The 20,654-nt window shown below is 37.7% G+C and overlaps 1 protein-coding gene across 7 annotated transcripts in view; it reads right to left on the bottom strand.

The window, feature by feature from the left end:
* The window catches only part of LRRFIP2 (LRR binding FLII interacting protein 2), a 118,484-nt gene that overhangs the window by 86,101 nt on the left and 11,729 nt on the right, over window positions 1-20,654 (bottom strand). For all 7 annotated transcript variants that reach the window (XM_069541139.1, XM_069541141.1, XM_069541140.1 and 4 more), the window contains exon 3: window positions 11,234-11,376. In XM_069541139.1, the coding sequence (XP_069397240.1) occupies window positions 11,234-11,323 (90 nt within the window). In that variant the 5' untranslated portion in view covers window positions 11,324-11,376. The remainder of the gene's footprint in view (window positions 1-11,233; window positions 11,377-20,654) is intronic.

Below are 20,654 nucleotides of genomic sequence, written 5' to 3'. Positions count from 1 at the left end.
TCAAGCTCTGACCAGAATCAAAGCCTACATTTCTAACTGTCTAGTGGATCTCTTGTCATATACTAAGAGTGAATAAAAGCAACCTCATCTTCCCTCAGTGAATATGCTTTTGCTTCCCTATTTTTCAATCTCCAGAAATGGAACCCTTGTTGAAAACTCAGTCTCAGGGACTCCTACTTCCTAACTAAACCTTCTTTACAATATCCCTTAAATGCAACCTTTAATATCCATTCCTACAGACTCCCCCTCTTACAAGCAGGCCCTTACACTTTCACCTAGGATACTTTATTTCCTAATTCTAACTTCACTTTCTCCATTCCAACTCTCCTCCTATCCGTGTTATTTCCACATTACACACTGTTAAATTAATCTGCACCAAGGAACAAGTGGTTGATTAGCCATAATATACTTTATGATGCCCAATACCCAAAGGCATCCTTACACTTTCAGAATTTTAAATTTAGATTCTGTTACTGCTTAGGTCAAATAAACACTGAACAGGCTAAAATAAACCAAATCAGCCCAAATCAATTTCCAAATCAGAAACTCAGCTAAGGCCAATCCTATTATAACTGTCCTGTGGGTCTACAAGTAAAGCAGGATCTATCCTATCCACTGGACAGTGCCCTCTGTTTCCTTGGAATATAACCCACACGTCAAACTTCATTTGGAACTATTCTGGGGGGGCTGAATATTCTGGGGGGAAACAAAGTTATATCCACTTAAAAAAAATAGTTTGAATCCATCATCCTAAGAGTCAAAGGCAAGAGAGTTCATTATAAAGCTACATGGCAATATAAATATAAAATATATGTATATACACGTAAAACACAAATGTAAAGTTATATAAAATATACATATAAAACATATATGGACGTGTCCATATATAAAGAGACACACACCCTCTGTGCTATGATGTGAACTCCACCCTCCCTAGGGACCTTGCCTCAACTATCTGATCTCTCTCCTCTGTCTACACTCTCTTCCTCTACTGGTTTGTTCTTTCTCATCATAAGTAGGTTCAAAGTCTGTCTTATCTTTAAACAAACAAACAAACAAACAGTCCCATCCTGGTTCAGTTCTGCCTCGTCTTCTCTTTACAGCCAACTTTTTCTAGCACCTCCCTCCTCACTCCCCACTCCCTTCAAATGACTGCTTTCTGGCTTCTGCCCAAATCATTTCAGTGAAATTGCTCATGCCAAAGTCACTTATGACCTCTGACTACCAAACCCAATAGAATTTTTCTCTTCTTATCTCACTTGTCCTTTCTGGCTTCCCATATCACTGCCACGCAACTTCTGAAAACTCTCCTCTCTTGGCTTTCTGCAATACTAGTCTCTCCTGGTTTTCCTCTTGACTCTCTGACCTCTCTTCCTCAGAATCCTTCATGGGCTCATTTTTCTCTGCTAGCTCCTTAAACTTTAATATAGCCAAAGCTTCCAGGCTTCATCTCACTCTCTTCACTCTATGTTCCCTCCCTGGTTGATACTGAGAGTCTGCAAAGCTTTGTGTCCAACCCAGACTTTTCTGTCACAGTCCTGATCCAACTGGCTATTAAACACTGGGGCTGTCCCACTGGAACCTCGGATTTGCTATATCACAAATGGAATTTATAATCTTTCCCTTAAAGTTCCTCTTCCTCTTTATGTCCCCATCAGCTGTCCCATTACCCAGAACTGAAATGAAGGATCCCCGTAAGGCTCCTTCCTCCCTCGTTTATATCCCCCCATCCATACCCTGTCACTAAATCTCAGCTATAGTTCTCATCAAGATTCTCTCTCTCTACTATTTCTTCAGTCCAAACTTCCCTCTCCATTCCCACTATCACTGCCTTAATTCAGGCTCTCATCAACTGTCACCAAGATGACAACAAAGCTTCTTAACTAGTTTTCTCTTTACCAGTCACTCTTTACATGGTGGCTAAATCTGAAGAAGGTTTTACCCTTCAAGGGCTCCCCCACAGATGCCGAAATCACACGTGAACTCCTTAGCACACAAATCCCTTCCTGATCGGCCCCTCTGGTCTCTCCAGCGTCATCTCCCATTCCCCCCACCATCTCTCTAGCCAAACTGAGCTGTTATTCTAGCAGCTTCCCACATGTTCTAGTTGTTTCACACCCCTGTGCCTGAGAACACTTAGAAAGTGACACACACAAACCCATAAAACAATACTGTTTATAGTGATATGTATTAGAACCTTTAGAACAGGAACAGAAAGGATACCTCATGATTTTATTATAGTGGTTCCCTGTTGGGGTGGGGAAAGGGAAAATAGGCCTGGGGGTAAAATAAAGGGCCCTAAACTTGGTTTATAATGTCTTCTCCCTTCCTTCTGATCTTTATAAGAAAAGGTCTGCAATAACTGTCCCAAAATGTTAGCATCATTTAATGTAGACTCATGGGTACTGACATTATCATCAAAACCTTTCTGCATTTAACATTTTTCAAAAAGAATAGAACATAACACACACTCAAATGCCTTTAAAGGAAGGGAAACCTCTGGCTTTTAAACTTTTGTCCTGCTGTGATCATGTGACAGTTTTAAAGGGAGGCAAATTAAAATTTCATGATTTGACAGAAATGCACTGAACTGAGCCAAACATGGAATTGCCAGCCTGCATGTATATCCATAATATAAAATCCATGCAACTGGCATAAGAAAGAAAAATAAGGTATAATTTGGACCTTTACAGACCACACTTTAATATCAAGAAATTTGAAATACAAAATTCTAGAAAGTGAAACATTTAAGGCAAATGACTAATTCAGGTAGCTAAAGACTCAAGAGTTTACTGTGTTTAATTTTGTTTATTCTTCCGTGACATTCATGCCAAAAGAACACTGGAAGACAAATTAAGAGACATAATATTTAGTGTGTTGCTATGGTTTCCAAATTAACAAATAAAAATCATTACTCAATTTCCTAGCAACTTCCCTTTAGTAGAAAATCTTAGGTACCATTTTTCTTAATTAGATTTTTTTTAACGATTATTCTTTTTTTTTTTAAAGAGGTGCATTTCTTTTTTTTTTTTTTTTTTTTGCAGTACGCGGGCCTCTCACTGTTGTGGACTCTCCCGTTGTGGAGCACAGGCTCCGGACGTGCAGGCTCAGTGGCCATGGCTCACGGGCCCAGCGGCCATGGCTCACGGGCCCAGCCGCTCCACAGCATGTGGGATCTTCCCAGACCAGGGCTCGAACCCATGTCCCCTGCATTGGCAGGTGGATTCTTAACCACTGCACCACCAGGGAAATCCCTTTAATTAGATCTTACAATATAATTGTGTTTAACCGTTTTTTTAAAGCTTTTGGTGGTTGAAAACCAACTATATAAATTTTTCTGAGCATAAACACCAATATGTATTAGATAAAATCTAGGGATTTTAACCCATTTTCTTCTGATGTCAAACAACTATATCTTCCTTTTATTTGGAAAACTTCTGACAGCAAAATATTCTTTTGGAATGAGAGAAGGAATTTAATATTACAGACTTTATTACTGAGGTTTGACTACAATCTAGTAAATAGATAGCCCAGGAAGACTGAAACTCTGGCTCAGCAATGACGCATCTAACCGAAGAGGAAATGTGACCCACAGTTGTGGTAGAGATACTCTGTGTGTGTGCTGGGGGTGGCGGTGGGGCTGCTAGCAGCGTCCTTACATTTAGGATAAGGGTACTGCGCTATCTGAATTTTTTCTCCAAATACCTGTAACTCATGGGAATGGTGAAGATTGTGACAATGAACTTTACACCAAGTATTTTTTAGTCACGCTGACACAAAACTAAGTAATAGGGCTCAATAATCCTCCCTTAATTCTGGTTAGAGGGATAAATCAAGGAACAGTGAGATACCGAGAGTAACGCTGGCCATCACAGACCCCTGGATTTGCGGGGGCGGGGGGGGGGGCGGGAGGGAGTGCCCAACCACATCGCCTACCCTCCTTCGCCTCAGTTCCAGTGGGTTTTGGGGGAAAAAACAGAGAGGTCTGCACTTGACAGGAATTGGCTGCATTCATGTACTAATGCCACTGGAAAGATTCCTAAATGACTAAAAACGACAACTTAGGTCTGCTCTTTCAAAGAATTTGTCTACTAAAAACAGTAAGTACAAAGGGGGAGAATTTTTAAAGAAAACTTTTAACTGGACAGAAATGGAAAGAAAAACATTCATTTTTCATAACCTTGAAAAATTAACTCATATTTCATAATCTTTTATAAATTTTTGTGTACCACCATTGAGTGTATTAAAGGCATTTGAAAGGTATTTTAAATAAGCGTAATTCTGCCTCCTGTGCAGTTAATTTTTCAGACAAATCCAATTTGCAAAGAACAACCTGAACCAAACACAAAAGGGTGATCAAAAAAGTGCCAAAATTAAGAAAGACTTAAGACATGACCTTGAAATCACCGAGTTCTTTAGGGCTCAGCCTGAGGAGTGATTATCCTCAACTCTACACTTTCTCCCTAGACAATCTCATCCACAACTCATGATTTCAATTACTTCCTACATGCGCACAAGTCTCAAATATGTATGTATAGCCCAGATTTCTCCTTTGACCTCTTGATCCAAATCCCCAAACTGCTTCTTCAAAATCTCCACTTAGATGCCTCACAGGCACGTTAAATACCACACGTCCTAACATAAATTCATGGTCTTCCCTCTCCAAACCTCCTCCTCGCACTAACGTTGCCTACCACCCCGAGGATGCACGACCCCAAACCTCCCCTCTCTGCCACCTAAGCACTGCCACTCGCTGGGCACCTCCTCCTACCTCTGCACTCCAACCGCCTCTCCCCATCCCTACTGTCATCATTCTAGGCTGGGCCACCAATGCCTCTGCAAGTCTCATGACTCATCTCTCCGCATCCACTAACGTCTCCTTGTGATATCATCTCCAACCCGCAGGAAAGTCATCCTCTGAAGGCACAAATCTGTTCACGTCATACCCCTACACAAAACCCTTCAATGTTTTTTCCTTTGCTCTTAGGACACAGACCAAAATCTTATATCAGGGTTCTCACCCTCAGCCCTACTGACATTTGCTGTGGGGACTGTCCTGTGCCCTGTAGCATTTTTAGCAACATCCCTGGCCTCTCCCCACACATGCCACTAGCGCGCCCCTCCCCCTGTTATGACAGGCAAAAATATCTTCATACACTGCCAACTGCCCTCAGCTAGACAAAATCACTCTCAGTTGAGAACCACCGGCCTGTGTGACCTGGCTCCTGCCTACCTCTCTGGCTACTCTCCTCCTTGCTGTACGTGTCAGAGTTAACAGTGATATCACGGGAGGCAAATATTAAGAGTGTAGGAGCCAAAGTGCACATTTCAGCCCGACCCTTTTCTAGCTATGTGGCCTTGCGCAAGTTACCTCACTTCTCCATGCCTTGGATTCATCACGGATAAAATGAGAATAGTAGACCACCCCATAGAGTTATCAAGAGGATTAAATCTGTTTAAAGAACTTAGAATAGTGCCTGGTACATAATAAGAGCTCAGCAAATGTTAGCTGTGCTGTTGTTACTCCTTGAATTCTCCACACTCTTTCAGCCTCCAAGCTTGTCACACATTCTTCCCTCTGACTGTAAAGCTCCTCCCCGCATCTGACAACTGCTTCCCCTAAATCACTGCATTCCTCCTTCAAACTCAATTGAAAAGGCGCTTCCTCAGGGAAGCCTTCCCAAAGCCCCCAAAATGTCAAGTCCCCCATCACACACTCTTTAATGAAATCATTTACTGTTCACTCAAAGCATTTAGCACCGTTGTAAATAAAGGTATTATTACATTTGCTCAATTCTAAGAATGCCACTGGTTGTGATATACACTGACAATCACAGCTTTCAAGACAGAAATTACAATATTAAATGTAGACATTAAATTTGAAGAAAAAAAAGAAGCTGAAAATCAAAGAACAGGTCCATTATGTAATGATTTTTTAGCGTCAATTTTCCCCTCTGGAACTTAAGCTCCAGAAAGGGAAATGACCATGTTAGACCTGTCCATTCCCTGTCCTCCTTACCTAACACAGCATCTACAGAGAGTAAATGCTCAATAAACATTTACTAAATGAATGACATTCAAAATTCACGTTTAAAAAAGGAACCCACTTTATTCTTTTCTTTTAATCTTTTTTTTAAGTTTTTAATTTTTTTTCTTTATTTTTTTGGCTGCTTTGGGTCTTAGTTGCAGCACACGGTATCTTCATAGAGGTATGCGGGATCTTTTCCCTGTGGTGCGCGGGCTTCTCTCTAGTTGTGGAGTTCGGGTTTCCTCTCTCTAGCTGTGGCACACAGGCTCCCAGGCATATGGGCTCTGTAGTTTGTGGCATGCAGGCTCTCTAGCTGAGGCGTGTGGGCTTAGTTGCACCGCGGCATGTGGGATCTTAGTTCCTCCACCAGGGATTGAACCCATGTCCCCTGCATTGGAAGGCAGATTCCTTACCACTGGACCACCGGGGAAGCCCCCAAGACTACTTTATTCTTAAATGAAAGATGGTATTACCCATAATTATTATTGATTATGGTAATTCTTTGCATTTTAAAAAACTGCTATCCTTGCCAAGAGTTTTTTATCCTTAGTTCGACATGGCCTAAAAATGAATACTCAAATAAAATAGCTAAAAAACTATGAGAAAATCATTAGCTCTATCAAGCTATTATGATTATTATTCCATAAAACAATAACACTGGACAGTATCTTTTTTATTTATTTATTTTTTTACGGTACACGGGCCTCTCACTGTTGTGGCCTCTCCCGTTGCGGAGCACAGGCTCCGGACGCGCAGGCTCAGTGGCCATGGCTCACGGGCCCAGCCGCTCCGTGGCATGTGGGATCTTCCCAGACCAGGGCACGAACCCATGTCCCCTGCATCGGCAGGCGGACTCTCAACCACTGCGCCACCAGGGAAGCCCTCTGGACAGTATCTTTTAAACTAAGCACAATTCTTCCCTTTGTATCCTTCTCAGGCTGCTAATCTATAATCAAAATCACAAACTTCTGGTTCTCACTACTCATCATTCCAGATGCCTGGAATTTACCTCTTTAAGCAGCAAAATAATAAAATCCAACCAAGGGTCCATCAATAGATAAATGGATAAACAAAGTATAATATATACATACAATGGTACATCATTCAGCTATAAAAGAAGGAATTAAGTTATTTACAAGGAAAAAAAAAAGAGGAATGAAGTTCTGACACATGCTACAACACGGATGAATCTTGAAGACATTATGCTAAGTGAAAAAAACCAGACACAAAAAGGACAAATATTGTAAAATTCCAGTTATATGAAGTATCTAGAATTAGACAAATTCATAGGGACATAAAGTAGATTAGAGGTTACCAGGGGCTAAAAGAGGGGGCAATGGAGTTACTACTTAATGGTTACAGAATTTCTGTCTGGGGTGATGAAAGATTTTTGAAATAGACAGTGGTGCTGGTTATAAAACACTGTTAATGTAATTAATGCCAATGAATTGTAGACTTAAAAATGGTTAAAATGGCAAATTTTCTTATATATATTTTAACCACAAATTAAAAGTGAATCATGTAAAAACCATTGAATGGTATGCTTCAAATGAGTGAACTATATGTTATGTGAATTATATCTCAATAAAGTTATTTAAAAAAATGAAATCCAAGTTCTAGCAGCTACAAATGTTAAACAGCCATAGTTTCTTTTTCTTCCTTATTATTACAAGTAGGTTTGCACACCAAATATGTATACACGTAAATTCTGCTCAACGTAAAAGTCTCCAAACATTCCACTTACTAGACCCTAACTCCTATAAAAGACGATCGCTTTCTATGCCTGTCATTGATTCTTTAGATTCAAGAGAGTTGTGTGTTATGAGTATGAATTTTCTTTGGGTCCTGAATCTCAAAAGAGATCACAGAATTTTAGAACTGCAAGGGCTTTCAAATCATCAGCTTCAAAAATAAGCAACGTTCTGATGACTTCCATTTGAAGAGATGTGCAGAAAACATGTTTTCTTCATAATTTCAGCTCTACAACAAGGAAAGGAGGAATATTCCAGGCTTCAGTGAGGCCATAGTAAGACTGCTTGCAAACCCTCCAAGAAGCTTCTACTTCTCATAGGAACACTCTTCATAACACTCACCAAACTGACCGTGGTAAGGCGGGATAACTGGCTTTCATCCATCCCTATCTTTCTCCTTTTGCGAGGCTAGCTGCCTAAGGGTCTCCATTTGATACACTCTGTGCTTTCGGGTAATTTTCACTGAAAGTCAACTCTCCAACTGCATTTCCCCCCAAACCTGTGGGACAATCAAAGTCAAACAAGCGAGAAAGGTAAGCATCCAGATTGGCCTTCTGATACCCTAGAGAACCTGCTGCTGACCTCCTCCAACACCTGCTCTTATGACATCTTCACAGAGTTGTGACACACATGCTCACCCAGCAAAGCAGCAACATGCCTATTACAGACACGGCGGGAGTTCTAGATCCATCCACATTCCTGCCTTCATGGAGCAATCTTCAAACATTTCAACATCTTTTAAAAATGCCAACAGGTTTTACAAGATAAGAAGAATTCTGGAGATGGATGGTGATGATGGTTGCACAACAATGTGACTGTACTTAAGTCCACAGAACTGTACACTTAAAAATGGCTAAAGTGGTAAATTTTATGAGTATTTTACAACAATTTTTAAAGTGCACTCGGTTCCACATTTTAGCATGCAAATTATCCAGTTTGCAGAACATATTCATGCCTTTTGTTTCTTTTGCTCTTCATTCCCTCTAGTTGCCTCATTTGGGGCCAACTGAGAAGCATGGATACTTTAGCAGACGGTAAGCAGGAGGAAAAAGAGGCTAGTTTTCTTTATTTATGGTATACCCTGTCTACCTCAAAAAACAATTTGAAGTGAGGAAAAGACAAATTAAACTCTTAGATTTAACTTAAAAAAAAAGAAAGATTAAGCTATTTGTCCTTTTTAATTGTTATGGGGGTTCTGTTAGCTTTTATTCCTAATTGTGTGTGTGTGTGTGTGTGTGTGTTTGTGTGTATTTAAATACAGATTTATAAGCTCAACCTCATAGATTCAGATTTAGCAAGTATGGGGTAACACCTGGGAATCTGTACATTGAAAAAGCAACCTGGGGGATTCAGATGATCAACCACGTTTTAGAACACCTATCTTAATAAATATATTTTTTGTAAAAGAAGAATATTTTACTTCTATTCTTACTTTCTATTTCAACTTATTAATAAGCAACAAAATAGCCTACTGGAAGCCTAACACTATGGTAAAGTTTACATGCACTATTTACTTTAATTGTCACAGCAGCCCTATAATACAGGAGGCCCATAGTATTCCCATTTTACAGATGAGGCAAATGAAGTCCAGAGTAGTTACTTAACAAGATTACTCAACCAGCAACTAGTACAGCCAGAATTCAAAGCCACGCTTATAACTCTCCAAAAGTCCAGCTCTTCTGGAAGTAGTATGATACAGAAAAATAAACAATGGCTTTAAAAGCTGAATGTGAGTCCCAGTTCTGATACCTTCCAGACATTAATCTCTCAGCTTCATCTGTTTCCTCATCTGTAAATAAGGCTAATAACAATGCCTATCCTACCTAACTCATAAGGTTATTGTGAGAATCAAGATGTGAAAGTGCTTTTAAAATCATGAAAAGCTACAGAAAAACAAAATATTAATGGAGGAGATGGAGAAGACTGAAAACAGCCCAGCACAGTGAGACTATGTTTTTGAATCCAAGCTCAGCTATTTCTTAGCTGTGTGACCTTAGGGAAGTTACTTATCTTTTCTATGCAATGATTTCTTCATCTGTAAAATGGAGAATATAATAGAACCCATTTCACAATTTTGTGGAGAGTAAATAAACTAATTCATTTAAAATGCTTAAATAGTATTTGTCACATAGTAAGCACTCCAGTGTTGGATGCTAGAATGCTACCCAGTTTTGTAAATGAAGCATCACATCCAAAAAAAGAGTTCAGGCACCCAGTGACGGTACAGAAAGAGCCTAAAACATACTGGCATTTTCCCCCCTTACAGAAATCTGGGTATGTAAATCCCTCCAATTTTGGAAGCAAACATTTTGAGTAGTTTCAATTTTCAACTAAAACTACGTGGCTTCCAAAATACTTCATTCGGGTAAATACTTAAGACCATTGTAAAGTGTCATCCACTACTTCATTTTAAAATATCTTTTACCTTTTTATCTAAAAATATCTCAGATTTTTTAAAAGTAATTTTGTTGAAGTATTATCACAGTTTTGTCATCAGTTTTTAGATAACTTTCCTCTGCTTCAAATATCCTCCTACAAAATTTGACTTCTAATTCAAAAGCTGAGTAGCTTATAAAAGGAAAAACGTAACAGTGAGCTGGATCCAAAAAAAGACTGTGTAATATGTCAAAAGGAAACAGCACTAGTCCTAAATGAGTTATTTACTAAGAATAACAAAGAGGAAGTGATGAGGGAATAATTCTCACCCAAAGAATACAATTTTAAAATGCTCTAAGCAATTCTTGTACCAGGTTAGTATATGGTCAGGTCTGCAGCTGCAGATAAGAGGCTGAAACAAAGTTGGTTCCTCACTAAGAAATCACAGCTGGGAGTTATCTAAATTTTCAATATGCAACAGGAAATGCTGCCAGAGATTCGATAGGTGACACCCCTTTCCTTTTTTCTGAGTTGTCAACAAACCAAAACAAAAATGCTCCAGAAGCTCTATTACTAGCGAAAAGTTAGACATAAAAATTCCACTGCAATTATTCAAAAAACAGCTAAGACACTGAATCTGAGCAGACACCAAATAAGGATTATTTCTGTTAACACTTATACAGTGCTTCCTGGAATATATTAACTGTAGAGCCCAATGAGCATTTTTGTAATATAGTTATCATATCTTCAACATTCTAATTACCTTAAGTTTCAATAATGAAGATTAATTATAAATTTCAAAACATCAGGACAAATACCTGGAAGTCAACTAATCCACAAAAATAAAATGAAAAATTAATTTTAAATGAGTTAAATAAATATTCAAGTAAAGAGACAGTAACTGTATTTTACTCTAATACAGTATTTTAGAGGGCATATTTAACATCTTATTTATAGTAAACATTCTGAAACTAGCTTAATGAATGAATGTCTGTATATATCTCCAACCCTCCATCCAGAATTTTTATAGCATTCTCATCTGTACAACTCAGTGTTGAGAGGGGTCTTCCAGACATACCTCTCTGGCAATGCTACTCAAAGCTTCATCTTCTGCAGAAAATCGGTCTTTCACAGGTGTCCTTTTCCTTCCAGAACCAGGAGTCCCCATCTTGTCTTCTTAATAGTCTTTTAACTGTGAAAAGTGACTTCACTGTTTTCAGCCTTGAAATAAAAAGAAACAATAATTTAGGATGCTTCTCTTTATGCACTTTTAATGCTCATTTACACTTTTAACAAAGAAAAATAATATTTATATATTTATGTATAAATTAAAGAAATTAGTCACCAAACACTTTGTCCTCCACTATCAATTTATTTCAATAAATTTTAGAATATTTAAATTTATACCAATTACTAAACCTCCTAACTCTTTTTACCGTGCTAAACACAGAATGTATAACCATATTAGCCTCAGAAAACTGCAAAGAGCAGTAATTCTACTTAACAGGTTAAAGTTACTACAGCTATTTCTAAAATCTATTTCCATTTGAAAGTCAAAAACATTTCAGAAAAGTCATTCAGCCTAAAACTTTGAGAGCACATATTCAAGAAATTTTAATATAGAGCCTTAAAGCTACAAGGGTAAGTTGGCTTTTCATGTAATTCAAGAAACAATTCCACTTAAACCATTACCACATCAAAAAAAAAACACAATAAAAAACAAATGAAGGTTTATTACTCTGCAATTAGCAATAACCAACACCCTCTATGCAACAAATTCTGAGTGCCTGCTATTGCCAGGTAGGTACTATGGGAGGTGCCAAAGATACTCTGATGAACAAAACAGTGATGACACAGGCCAACAACTAAGAATATATCTATGGGTCTATTTTTATTGTTATTATTATAAGATAGATGTATTTTTACAAAAGAGAGAAGAAAAATTCATCTGCCAGGATTAAATAACAAGGATGATAAAGACCATCTAAGCTTTCTAACACATGGTATATGAAATTAAAAATACTCCTGAGAGGGGCTTCCCTGGTGGCACAGTGGTTGAGAATCTGCCTGCCGATGCGGGGGACACGGGTTTGTGCCCCAGTCTGGGAAGATCCCACATGCTGCGGAGTGGCTGGGCCCGTGAGCCATGGCTGCTGAGCCTGCGCGTCCAGAGCCTGTGCTCCGCAACGGGAGAGGCCACAACAGTGAGAGGCCCGCGTACCGCAAAAAAAAAAAAAAAAAAAATACTCCTGAGAATGCATCCCAATTTATACGACCTCCTTCTCATTTAGTGAAATATCCATTAACTTAATTTTTTTCCCTAGTTTTATCAAAATAGACTGGCGAAATTTCATTATACAGTGAGTCACAAAGAAAATCTCAAGTAAGTTTATCCTAATAGTATGAACTATATGAAAAGTACAAGTGACTTTAATGTATTGTAATTTACTTGTTTCAAGCAAAATAAAACAGAACCACTTCATTCTTCCAAAAAAGTTCTCTCCAATGAAAATTCAGGCCATTCCCATCTTAGCTGACACCATTTTTATTCCCACATAGCTGACTTGTATATCTGTCAATCAGAATGAAGACTGAAGACAGTTTATTATTCTGCCATAGAAAATATATCTGATACAAGAAAAGGATTCATTTAAGTGGAAATGGAAGAAAAAAAAGAATGTATATGTGAAAGCAGCAGCGGATAACTTCCAGCCAGAAATCAAGACAATTTCTGGAAAGCACAGAGGAGTTTTTTCAGAAGTCTCCCATCATCCTCATCGTCAGCATCATTTTAAAAATCTTTCACTTATTTAATAGTAATGCTCTACAAATATTAGTCATCCACTGAGAAAAATGCAGCATGCAACACAAAGTTCCTTTTCAGACTGGAGTGACAATTTAGCTGATGTGCTGTGATATCATCCAGTATTTGTCCTTCAGCCAACTTTCCAAGGACTCACTAAAAGACATTTCACAGAAGCAGGCATTTCACAAAAACAGCCATTTTCTAATTCCAGACACACAAAAATAATTACAGAAGAAAGATTTGGCTGGAAGTGTAGCAAAAGCTTAATAGCAGTTTTGTTACGAGGACGAGATTATGGACGCATTTTTTTCTTCTTGATTCTTTAAAATTTCAATAGCATTTTAAAGAAAAAGGAAAAAAGAGATGCATTTAAAAATAAAAACATTCATATCAAAGAATAAACTGGCCCCAAAGTGGATCACACCCAAATTAGGCTCAATATACTACACAGCTGAGACATGCAATCTGAAGCCACTGCTGGTGGTGCTCTTTTGAATGTAGGATTTCTTTCTCCTCTTTCCCTGTAATCCAATTTCCATCTTTCTCAACCAACACTGTCTTAGACCTTAGAGCTGCCAGGATATTCCTAGCACGCAGATTTATATAAAGAATTATCTTTTCTTAAAAACGCCTAAAAAACAAAACTGTTTCAACAAGCTCCAGGCTAACCCACCCAGAGAGAAAGATAACAGTGAAAGGGACAGAGGCACAGGCTAATGAGCAGGAAATGGGAACTTCCCTGTCTTCCTTATCCTTCGTGTCCTACCTACAAGGGTACCCAGGTGTTTACGTGCATGACTGGCCAGGTCCTGTCACCTTTTTCATTTGCACATGAGGCAGATCGACCATTACCTATTTCAAAAAACAATCTAGTGCTTTTGAAAAAAATTATATTATTTGTATTCTGTAAGCAGACACACTTACTAATACCAGAAAAATCTGGTTTTCAGCTCCTATGCAACTATCTTCTAACAACTCCAGAACATTCTACACCAGCGATGGAGGAAACCTTAAAAGAAATAAGATTTCTGGCACAGTCGATAGAAAACTACTTTTCAACAAAATACCAAAATTAAAGGTACAGACTCAAAGGTGACCTCGAATAAATCAGTTCCGGTTTCTGATTCTAAAGGACTTTCAGTAAGTTTCTATTCCAAGGAGGTTTTCTCAAGAACACTTTTCATCGGGAGCCATGTTAATTTCTCCCAGCTTTTCCTTAGTGCTATCAACTAAACCAAGAGCTAAACCTTTACATTCACTGACAAGAACAAAACTGACTGGTTTTTGTTAAGTCCTTTACCCAACATCAAGCTGATTTTCTCCAGATGGTTTTGTCATTAAGTATTTGTCTACCTAAAGGAAAGAAAGGATGTTGTGGAATATAAACCTTCTAAAACAGGTATATCAATTAGGCTTTCTCTTCTCCAATAAGCTTCTCATGTAATACATTTCTGAAAAATAGGCATTTTGCCACATTAAGTGGCATTTCAATCATGATATTGTTCACTCGTGAGAACAGAATATCAGTGTGCCATACTCTAAACATAGCACACTTACATAGTTCTGTCTGGATCCTGATGGCTGCGGTTGCCTTATATCTAAATATTTCATCATAGAGAATTCAAAATATTGGCATAAGTCTTCGCGTCAGCATTGGTATTACAGTTGACCCTAGTTTGTACAATAAGACATTTGTTAGTTATTCATAAGCAAATCCAAGGATCCAGAATAGCACCTGAACTAAAGAATTAGTGTGATTGTAGCTGTTGCCGTTGGACAAGATTTAAAGTGACAGGATCTGAGTTCAATTGGTTGTATGACCAACTGCTGCTTTGTCCTTCCCACTGCCTATGCCTTGCTTTCTTCATCCAGAGAGCAGAAATAACAACTGTCCCAACTACCTAACACGGCTAATGTGAGGCTCAAATGAGTTAAGATAAATGCAAGCACTTAAAAGACCACAAAGCACTCCAGAAATGTTCAAAGGGTCTTGAATTAACTAGCTCTTTCACATATTTAGCTTATGAAGCTGACAAAAGGGCCATCCTAGCCTTTCTTTAAAATTTCATATTTTTAACTAAATAAAAGTATCCTCAAGTTATTTATTCCAGCATGCATCATGTGATATCATTGGCCATACTAAGAATTCTTGGTGAAGCATGGAACAATATGGAAAAAATAAAAACACTTTTAACTATAATCATTATACTGTAGCACATTTACATAATAAAAACAAAAATAAGAAGAAAGTTTTAAGGTACTCTGTGGTATTCATAGTCTTTTCTGGAAAATCCAAATGAATACACAAGTTTTGCTAGTATGGCCTCATAATGCTCTTAGTTAGTGTTAGTCCTCTTATTAGAATACAATTGACTTAGAAGGAAAGACAGAGGTCATTAAATTCTATATAAATTCCACCTCAAAAGAAAAAGTCCTCTAAACAAATACTGAACTCTAGTCAATGATGCACATGTTGAAATATTTAGGGTTGAAGTGTACTTATAACTGCTACTTATTTTGAAATGCATACAAAAACAAAAAAAGATAGAATAATGGATAGATAGAAGAATGGATAAAGGAATATATAGGTGACAAAGTATAATAAAATATTAATAGTAGAATCTAGGTGGTAGGTACGTGAGTGTTCACAGACCTCTGTCAACCTTTTTTTTTTTTTTTTGGCCATGCTGTGAGGCTTGCAAGATCTTAGTTCCCGGACCAGGATCGAACCTGGACCCCTGCAGTAAAAGTGCAGATTCCTAACCCACTGGACGGCAAGGGAGTTCCCTTAACTTCTTTGTATGTTTGAAATTTTCTATAATAAAGTATTAGGAAAAAAGTAACCGGTGAGAGCTTCCCTGGTGGTGCAGTGGTTATGAATCTGCCTGCCAATGCAGGGGACACGGAATCAAGCCTGGGTCCAGGAAGATCCTACATGCCACAGAGCAACTAAGCCCGTGTGCCACAACTACTGAGCCTGCACTCTAGAGAGCCCGTGAGCCACAACAACTGAGCCTGCATGCTGCAACTACTGAAGCCCGCGCGCCTGGAGCCCGTGCTCCACAACAAGAGAAGCCATCGCAATGAGACGCCCGCACACCGCAACTGGAGAAAGCCTGCGCACAGCAACGAAAGCCCAACACAGCCAAAAGTAAAAACAAATAAATAAATAAATTTATATTAAAAAAAAGTAACCGGTGAGAAAGGTAGATGACTAAATGAACAATTGGCCTGGGAACTGGGAATTGCAATTAAAAAATCTTGATTTGAAACAAAAATGGAAGGCAGAGGTAACCAGAGGATAGAAGAATACGAATAGCTATGTATACCTTAGAAAGATTAGGAAAAGGAGAGAACAGGAATTCCTGGACTGAAAGAAGAAAATGGAGGAGGGGGAAGGGCAAAGGGTTGGGTGGGGAGAAAGGAAAAAAGGACAAAGAAAGGAAGGAAGGGAGGGAGGAAAAGGGAGGTAGGGATTATAATTAAAAATACCAATTCTGCAAATATCTAGATGAGACCATTACACAAAATGAATAAATCATTACCAGGACCTACAAAATCGACCAAAAAAAAAAACCGTCTAGAACTTGAGGCAAAGTAAAAAAATATATATATATATATGAGGCAAAAAATACATGAGTCAACACTGGACGGCCTGGCAGAACAAGGAAAGGTAGATGCTAAGCACAAACTAAATCTCAGGAAAGTATCAAAACCTATAATGGTTAATTTAAACTCATCTTTTATAAAATATAATGCCTGTAAAGGGTCGAAGCGAACTCGTATAATCATATCTCCTACTTCCACATTCAGAAGTCCTAAGAATTACCAAAAATGTTTTTTAAAGTTTCATATTTTGAATACATAGTATTCTCATATACACAGCACAACTGACAATCTTTCCAATTCTTCTTTTCATAAGATGACATGCCAGTGATGCACTTCCTTCCTTGCCAACAATGTTATTCAATAAATGAACTCTAATGGGCTGTATGTTCAACATGATTTATAATACTACTTCATCAACTGTGCAGAACCTAAATTAGGAAGATGTCTCTTACCAACAACTGCATTCTCAGTTTGCCCTACGAAGTAAACCATGTTCTAGTACCACTCACATGGCCTCCTTTCCCTACGCCTTTTAAAGTATCTCAGAAATACACGGTCGTATGTTCAGAGAATGAAAGGAAGGGAGAGAGAAAATTACATACTGTTGAAGATAGGTCACACTTAAAAGTGTGAAATAAAGCAGAAAACAAGAAAACAGCAGAAGTACTAGGGTTAACAGAAGCTCAGGTGATGAAAACAAAGATAAAACCAAAAACGAGGGAGAAATATGAAAGCATGCAATAAGGATATGATTTTTAATGTAATTAATATGGAGATTGTAAAATTAGGAAATTTTAATAAAATAAATCATATACCTTTAATTTTTCCCTTTTCAACAAATATCTACTGAGAATTTGCAAGGTACTATGTACATACTAATCACTGCCTTATAAGTAGGCAAAAGACTACAGTGGGAAAATTAAAATGGTAAAGAGGTCAGAGAATGTACTTATACTATTTCTGCATATCCTTTCTTAATAGTGTTCTCTGAAGCACAAAAGTTTTTACTTTGAGGAAGTCAAGTCACCTAATTTTTTTTTCTTTTGTTGTAAGGCCTTGGTGGTGCATAGCTAAGAAAGCACTGCCTACCCCAAGGTGACAAAGATTTACTCCTGTGTTTTCTTCTAAGAGTTTTACAGTTTTAGGTTTTATATGATCCATTCTGCGTTAGCTTTTTATATGCTGTGATGCAGGGATCCAACTTCATTCTTTTGCATGTGGATATCTACTTTTCCAAGTACCATTTGTTAAAAAGACAATTTTTTTCTCTCATTGAATTGTCTTGGCACCCTTGTTAAAAATCAACTGACCATAAAAGTAAGGGTTTATTTCTAGACCCTCAATTCCATTCCATTGATTGATATGTATATCTTTATGCCAGCATTACACTGTCTGGATTATTGTAGCTTTACAGTAAGTTTTAAAATTAGGAAGAATGAGCCCTCCAACTTTGTTGTCCTTCTTTAAGATTGTATTGCCTATTCTGGGTCCCTTATCTTTCCATACAAATTTTAAGATGGGCATGACTATTTCTGCACCAAAAACTGGTGCAGGGAAAAAAAAGGGGGTGGGGCAGCATGGACTTTGATAGGGATTATATTGAATCATAGATCAACTTGGGGAGTACTGCCATCTTAACAACATTAAGATTCCAAACCATGAACATGGGGTATCTTGCCATTTATTTAGATCTTCTTTAATTTCTTTCTACAATGTTTTGTGATTTTCAATGAACAAGTCTTGAACTTCTCTTATTAAATTTCTTCTCACATCACAAGGGTCGTTTTAAAGATCAAATGGATATAAACGTTTCTATAAGCTGTAAAATGCTTCAGAAACATAAGGTATAACTGACACCAAAAAAAAAAAAAAAAAAAACCCCACAAAAGATCTGAAATCAAAATAGCAAAAGAGGTGGCAAAGCAAAACTCAGAAGTAAATCCCCTGGCTAAAGTTAATTTTAGTTGAGCCACAGGTGGGTGGGTAGGTGGGTGGGAAACTGTACATTTTCAAACACAAATCTAATCCAACATCAGACCTACATACTTTGTGGGAAGGCACTTTTCACTATTTCCAATTAACTAGATATGTAGCAACATCTCTTACTGAACTGTACAAGGGTGTGTTTTCTTTCTGAGGTATGTGGAATTATTACTGAAATACTTCTTCCATGAAAAGGAATGAAAATCAGAATATGATAGAAGCATGTAACTAACCTCTGCCACTAATAATAAAATAGAAGGGACCAGAATTAAATCCCAAAGGGGGAAAAAGAATTAGCCTTAGAACTTAGGTTCTCCTTCTGATTGGGAATGAATTCTACTGACGATACTCATAATAACTCTATTCTAATAGTAACAAAAATAAAACTTAGAACATAATACAACAAAAGAAAAAAATTACATGAATAAAGACAATCATTTGAATTTCTTTTTAATCTACGGTAAAACAAAACACTAAGCTGAAAATGACCCAAACTGACAACAGCTTTAAGTCAAGGCCAGTCAACATGATGCAATAAACTGTGGCATCAGAAAACTCACGGGAAGCAAGCAAAGACAGGGACAAGTTTGATATCATGCCTATAAGGTACAGAAAGATGACAAAATGGCATGTAAAGTTTGATTGAAAATATGTAAAATTTTGTACATATGAATAATAAATGGCAAAGGCAATCATGTAAAAAAGAAAAAAAAAGAATTTTCTTTTTTCTTAAGCTTTATATACTGTTGATAATCACCTTACCAAAAACTGATTTAAGCTAAAAGCTACAATTCTGTGGCTATTTCATAGTATGAAAACTTGTAAGGATAACCAACTTTGACACTATATTTATAAGCTTTTAAGGGGGAAAGATTCATTTAGCCTCTCAGACCAACTGCAAAGTATGACTATAAAAATTTATGTTGGTCATCTCTGGTAAAACCATAATTCTCTAACAGATTTCACATCAACCAATACACTTATGGACATAATCAAATTCTAAGTAAATGAAAAACACATTGCTAATTTTAAAAAGAATGAACACCATTATATTAACCTTAAAAATGTAATAAATTTAAAACTCTGACTCAAATCAACAGGTCAAAGTTAGAACAAAGAAGCAACCATTAATGTCCTCTAAAGTCTTGGGGAAAACATCAATGTTTAAGTCCACATGTTTTTATTATCAGAGCAAAATTCTCGAAAATTTTTGGGTTTCCCTGAAGACCTGTATGATTCCTTCCACCATGTAGCTCACCCACTAGGGAAAAAAAATAGTGGTGACATGAGGTACTTTTATAGCAGAAAGGGAAGATGCCAGCATTTTCCCTCTCTTGAGCTGCGTTGGTCAGGTTTGTGTAGCTTAAACCTGTCTTACATAGAAAAACAAAATAATGCCCTGAAATGGTAGGCAAGATACTGATTAGGCTCATAAAAGGAAGAAGTCAACAAGATACAATGCGATATAAGTACAATGTTCATGAGGGAATGATTAGAGAGCAGAGCTGACAGCACAGCTGTGACAGTAGGTAATCCAAGTGCTACTCCAATCTAAAGACACACGCAATGAGGTCCACTCTAGACACATCACTTCTGCTCAGAAAAGACTCAATACCAACAGTTGGTGGCCCCTTTTTATAAAAATAAAGAGAAACTGACCCTCCCATACCTGTTCACCCACTACCCCCATCCCCCCAACACACACACACACACACACACACACACACTCTCTCTCTCACACACACACACACACACTCTCTCTCACACACACAGACACACACACACAGAAACACATACACACACACAGAAACAAAGAGAAAGAAATCATTAATAAAATAACTTCCCAGAAATTCAGGACATGAGTCACCAGATTCAAAGGGCCTACAGAATGTGTAACACAAGTCCTGAGTCCACAGGTATTTCATAGTGAATTATTATAGTTAATTTCAAACATGGGGGCAAGGATGATTTTACAAGCTTCCAGGGGTGGAAAAACCAGGTCACATATAAAGGATTAACAATTAGAATTTTCAGTCTTCTGGAAGCAAAAAGTAATTCTGGCAACAAGAAGACAATAGAGTGATGCCTTCAAATTCCTGAA

Source organism: Delphinus delphis, chromosome 10, assembly GCF_949987515.2.
Source record: "Delphinus delphis chromosome 10, mDelDel1.2, whole genome shotgun sequence".
Lineage (NCBI taxonomy): Eukaryota > Metazoa > Chordata > Mammalia > Artiodactyla > Delphinidae > Delphinus > Delphinus delphis.
Note: the sequence above shows the minus strand (reverse complement) of the source record. Positions and strands in the feature narration are given on the sequence as shown.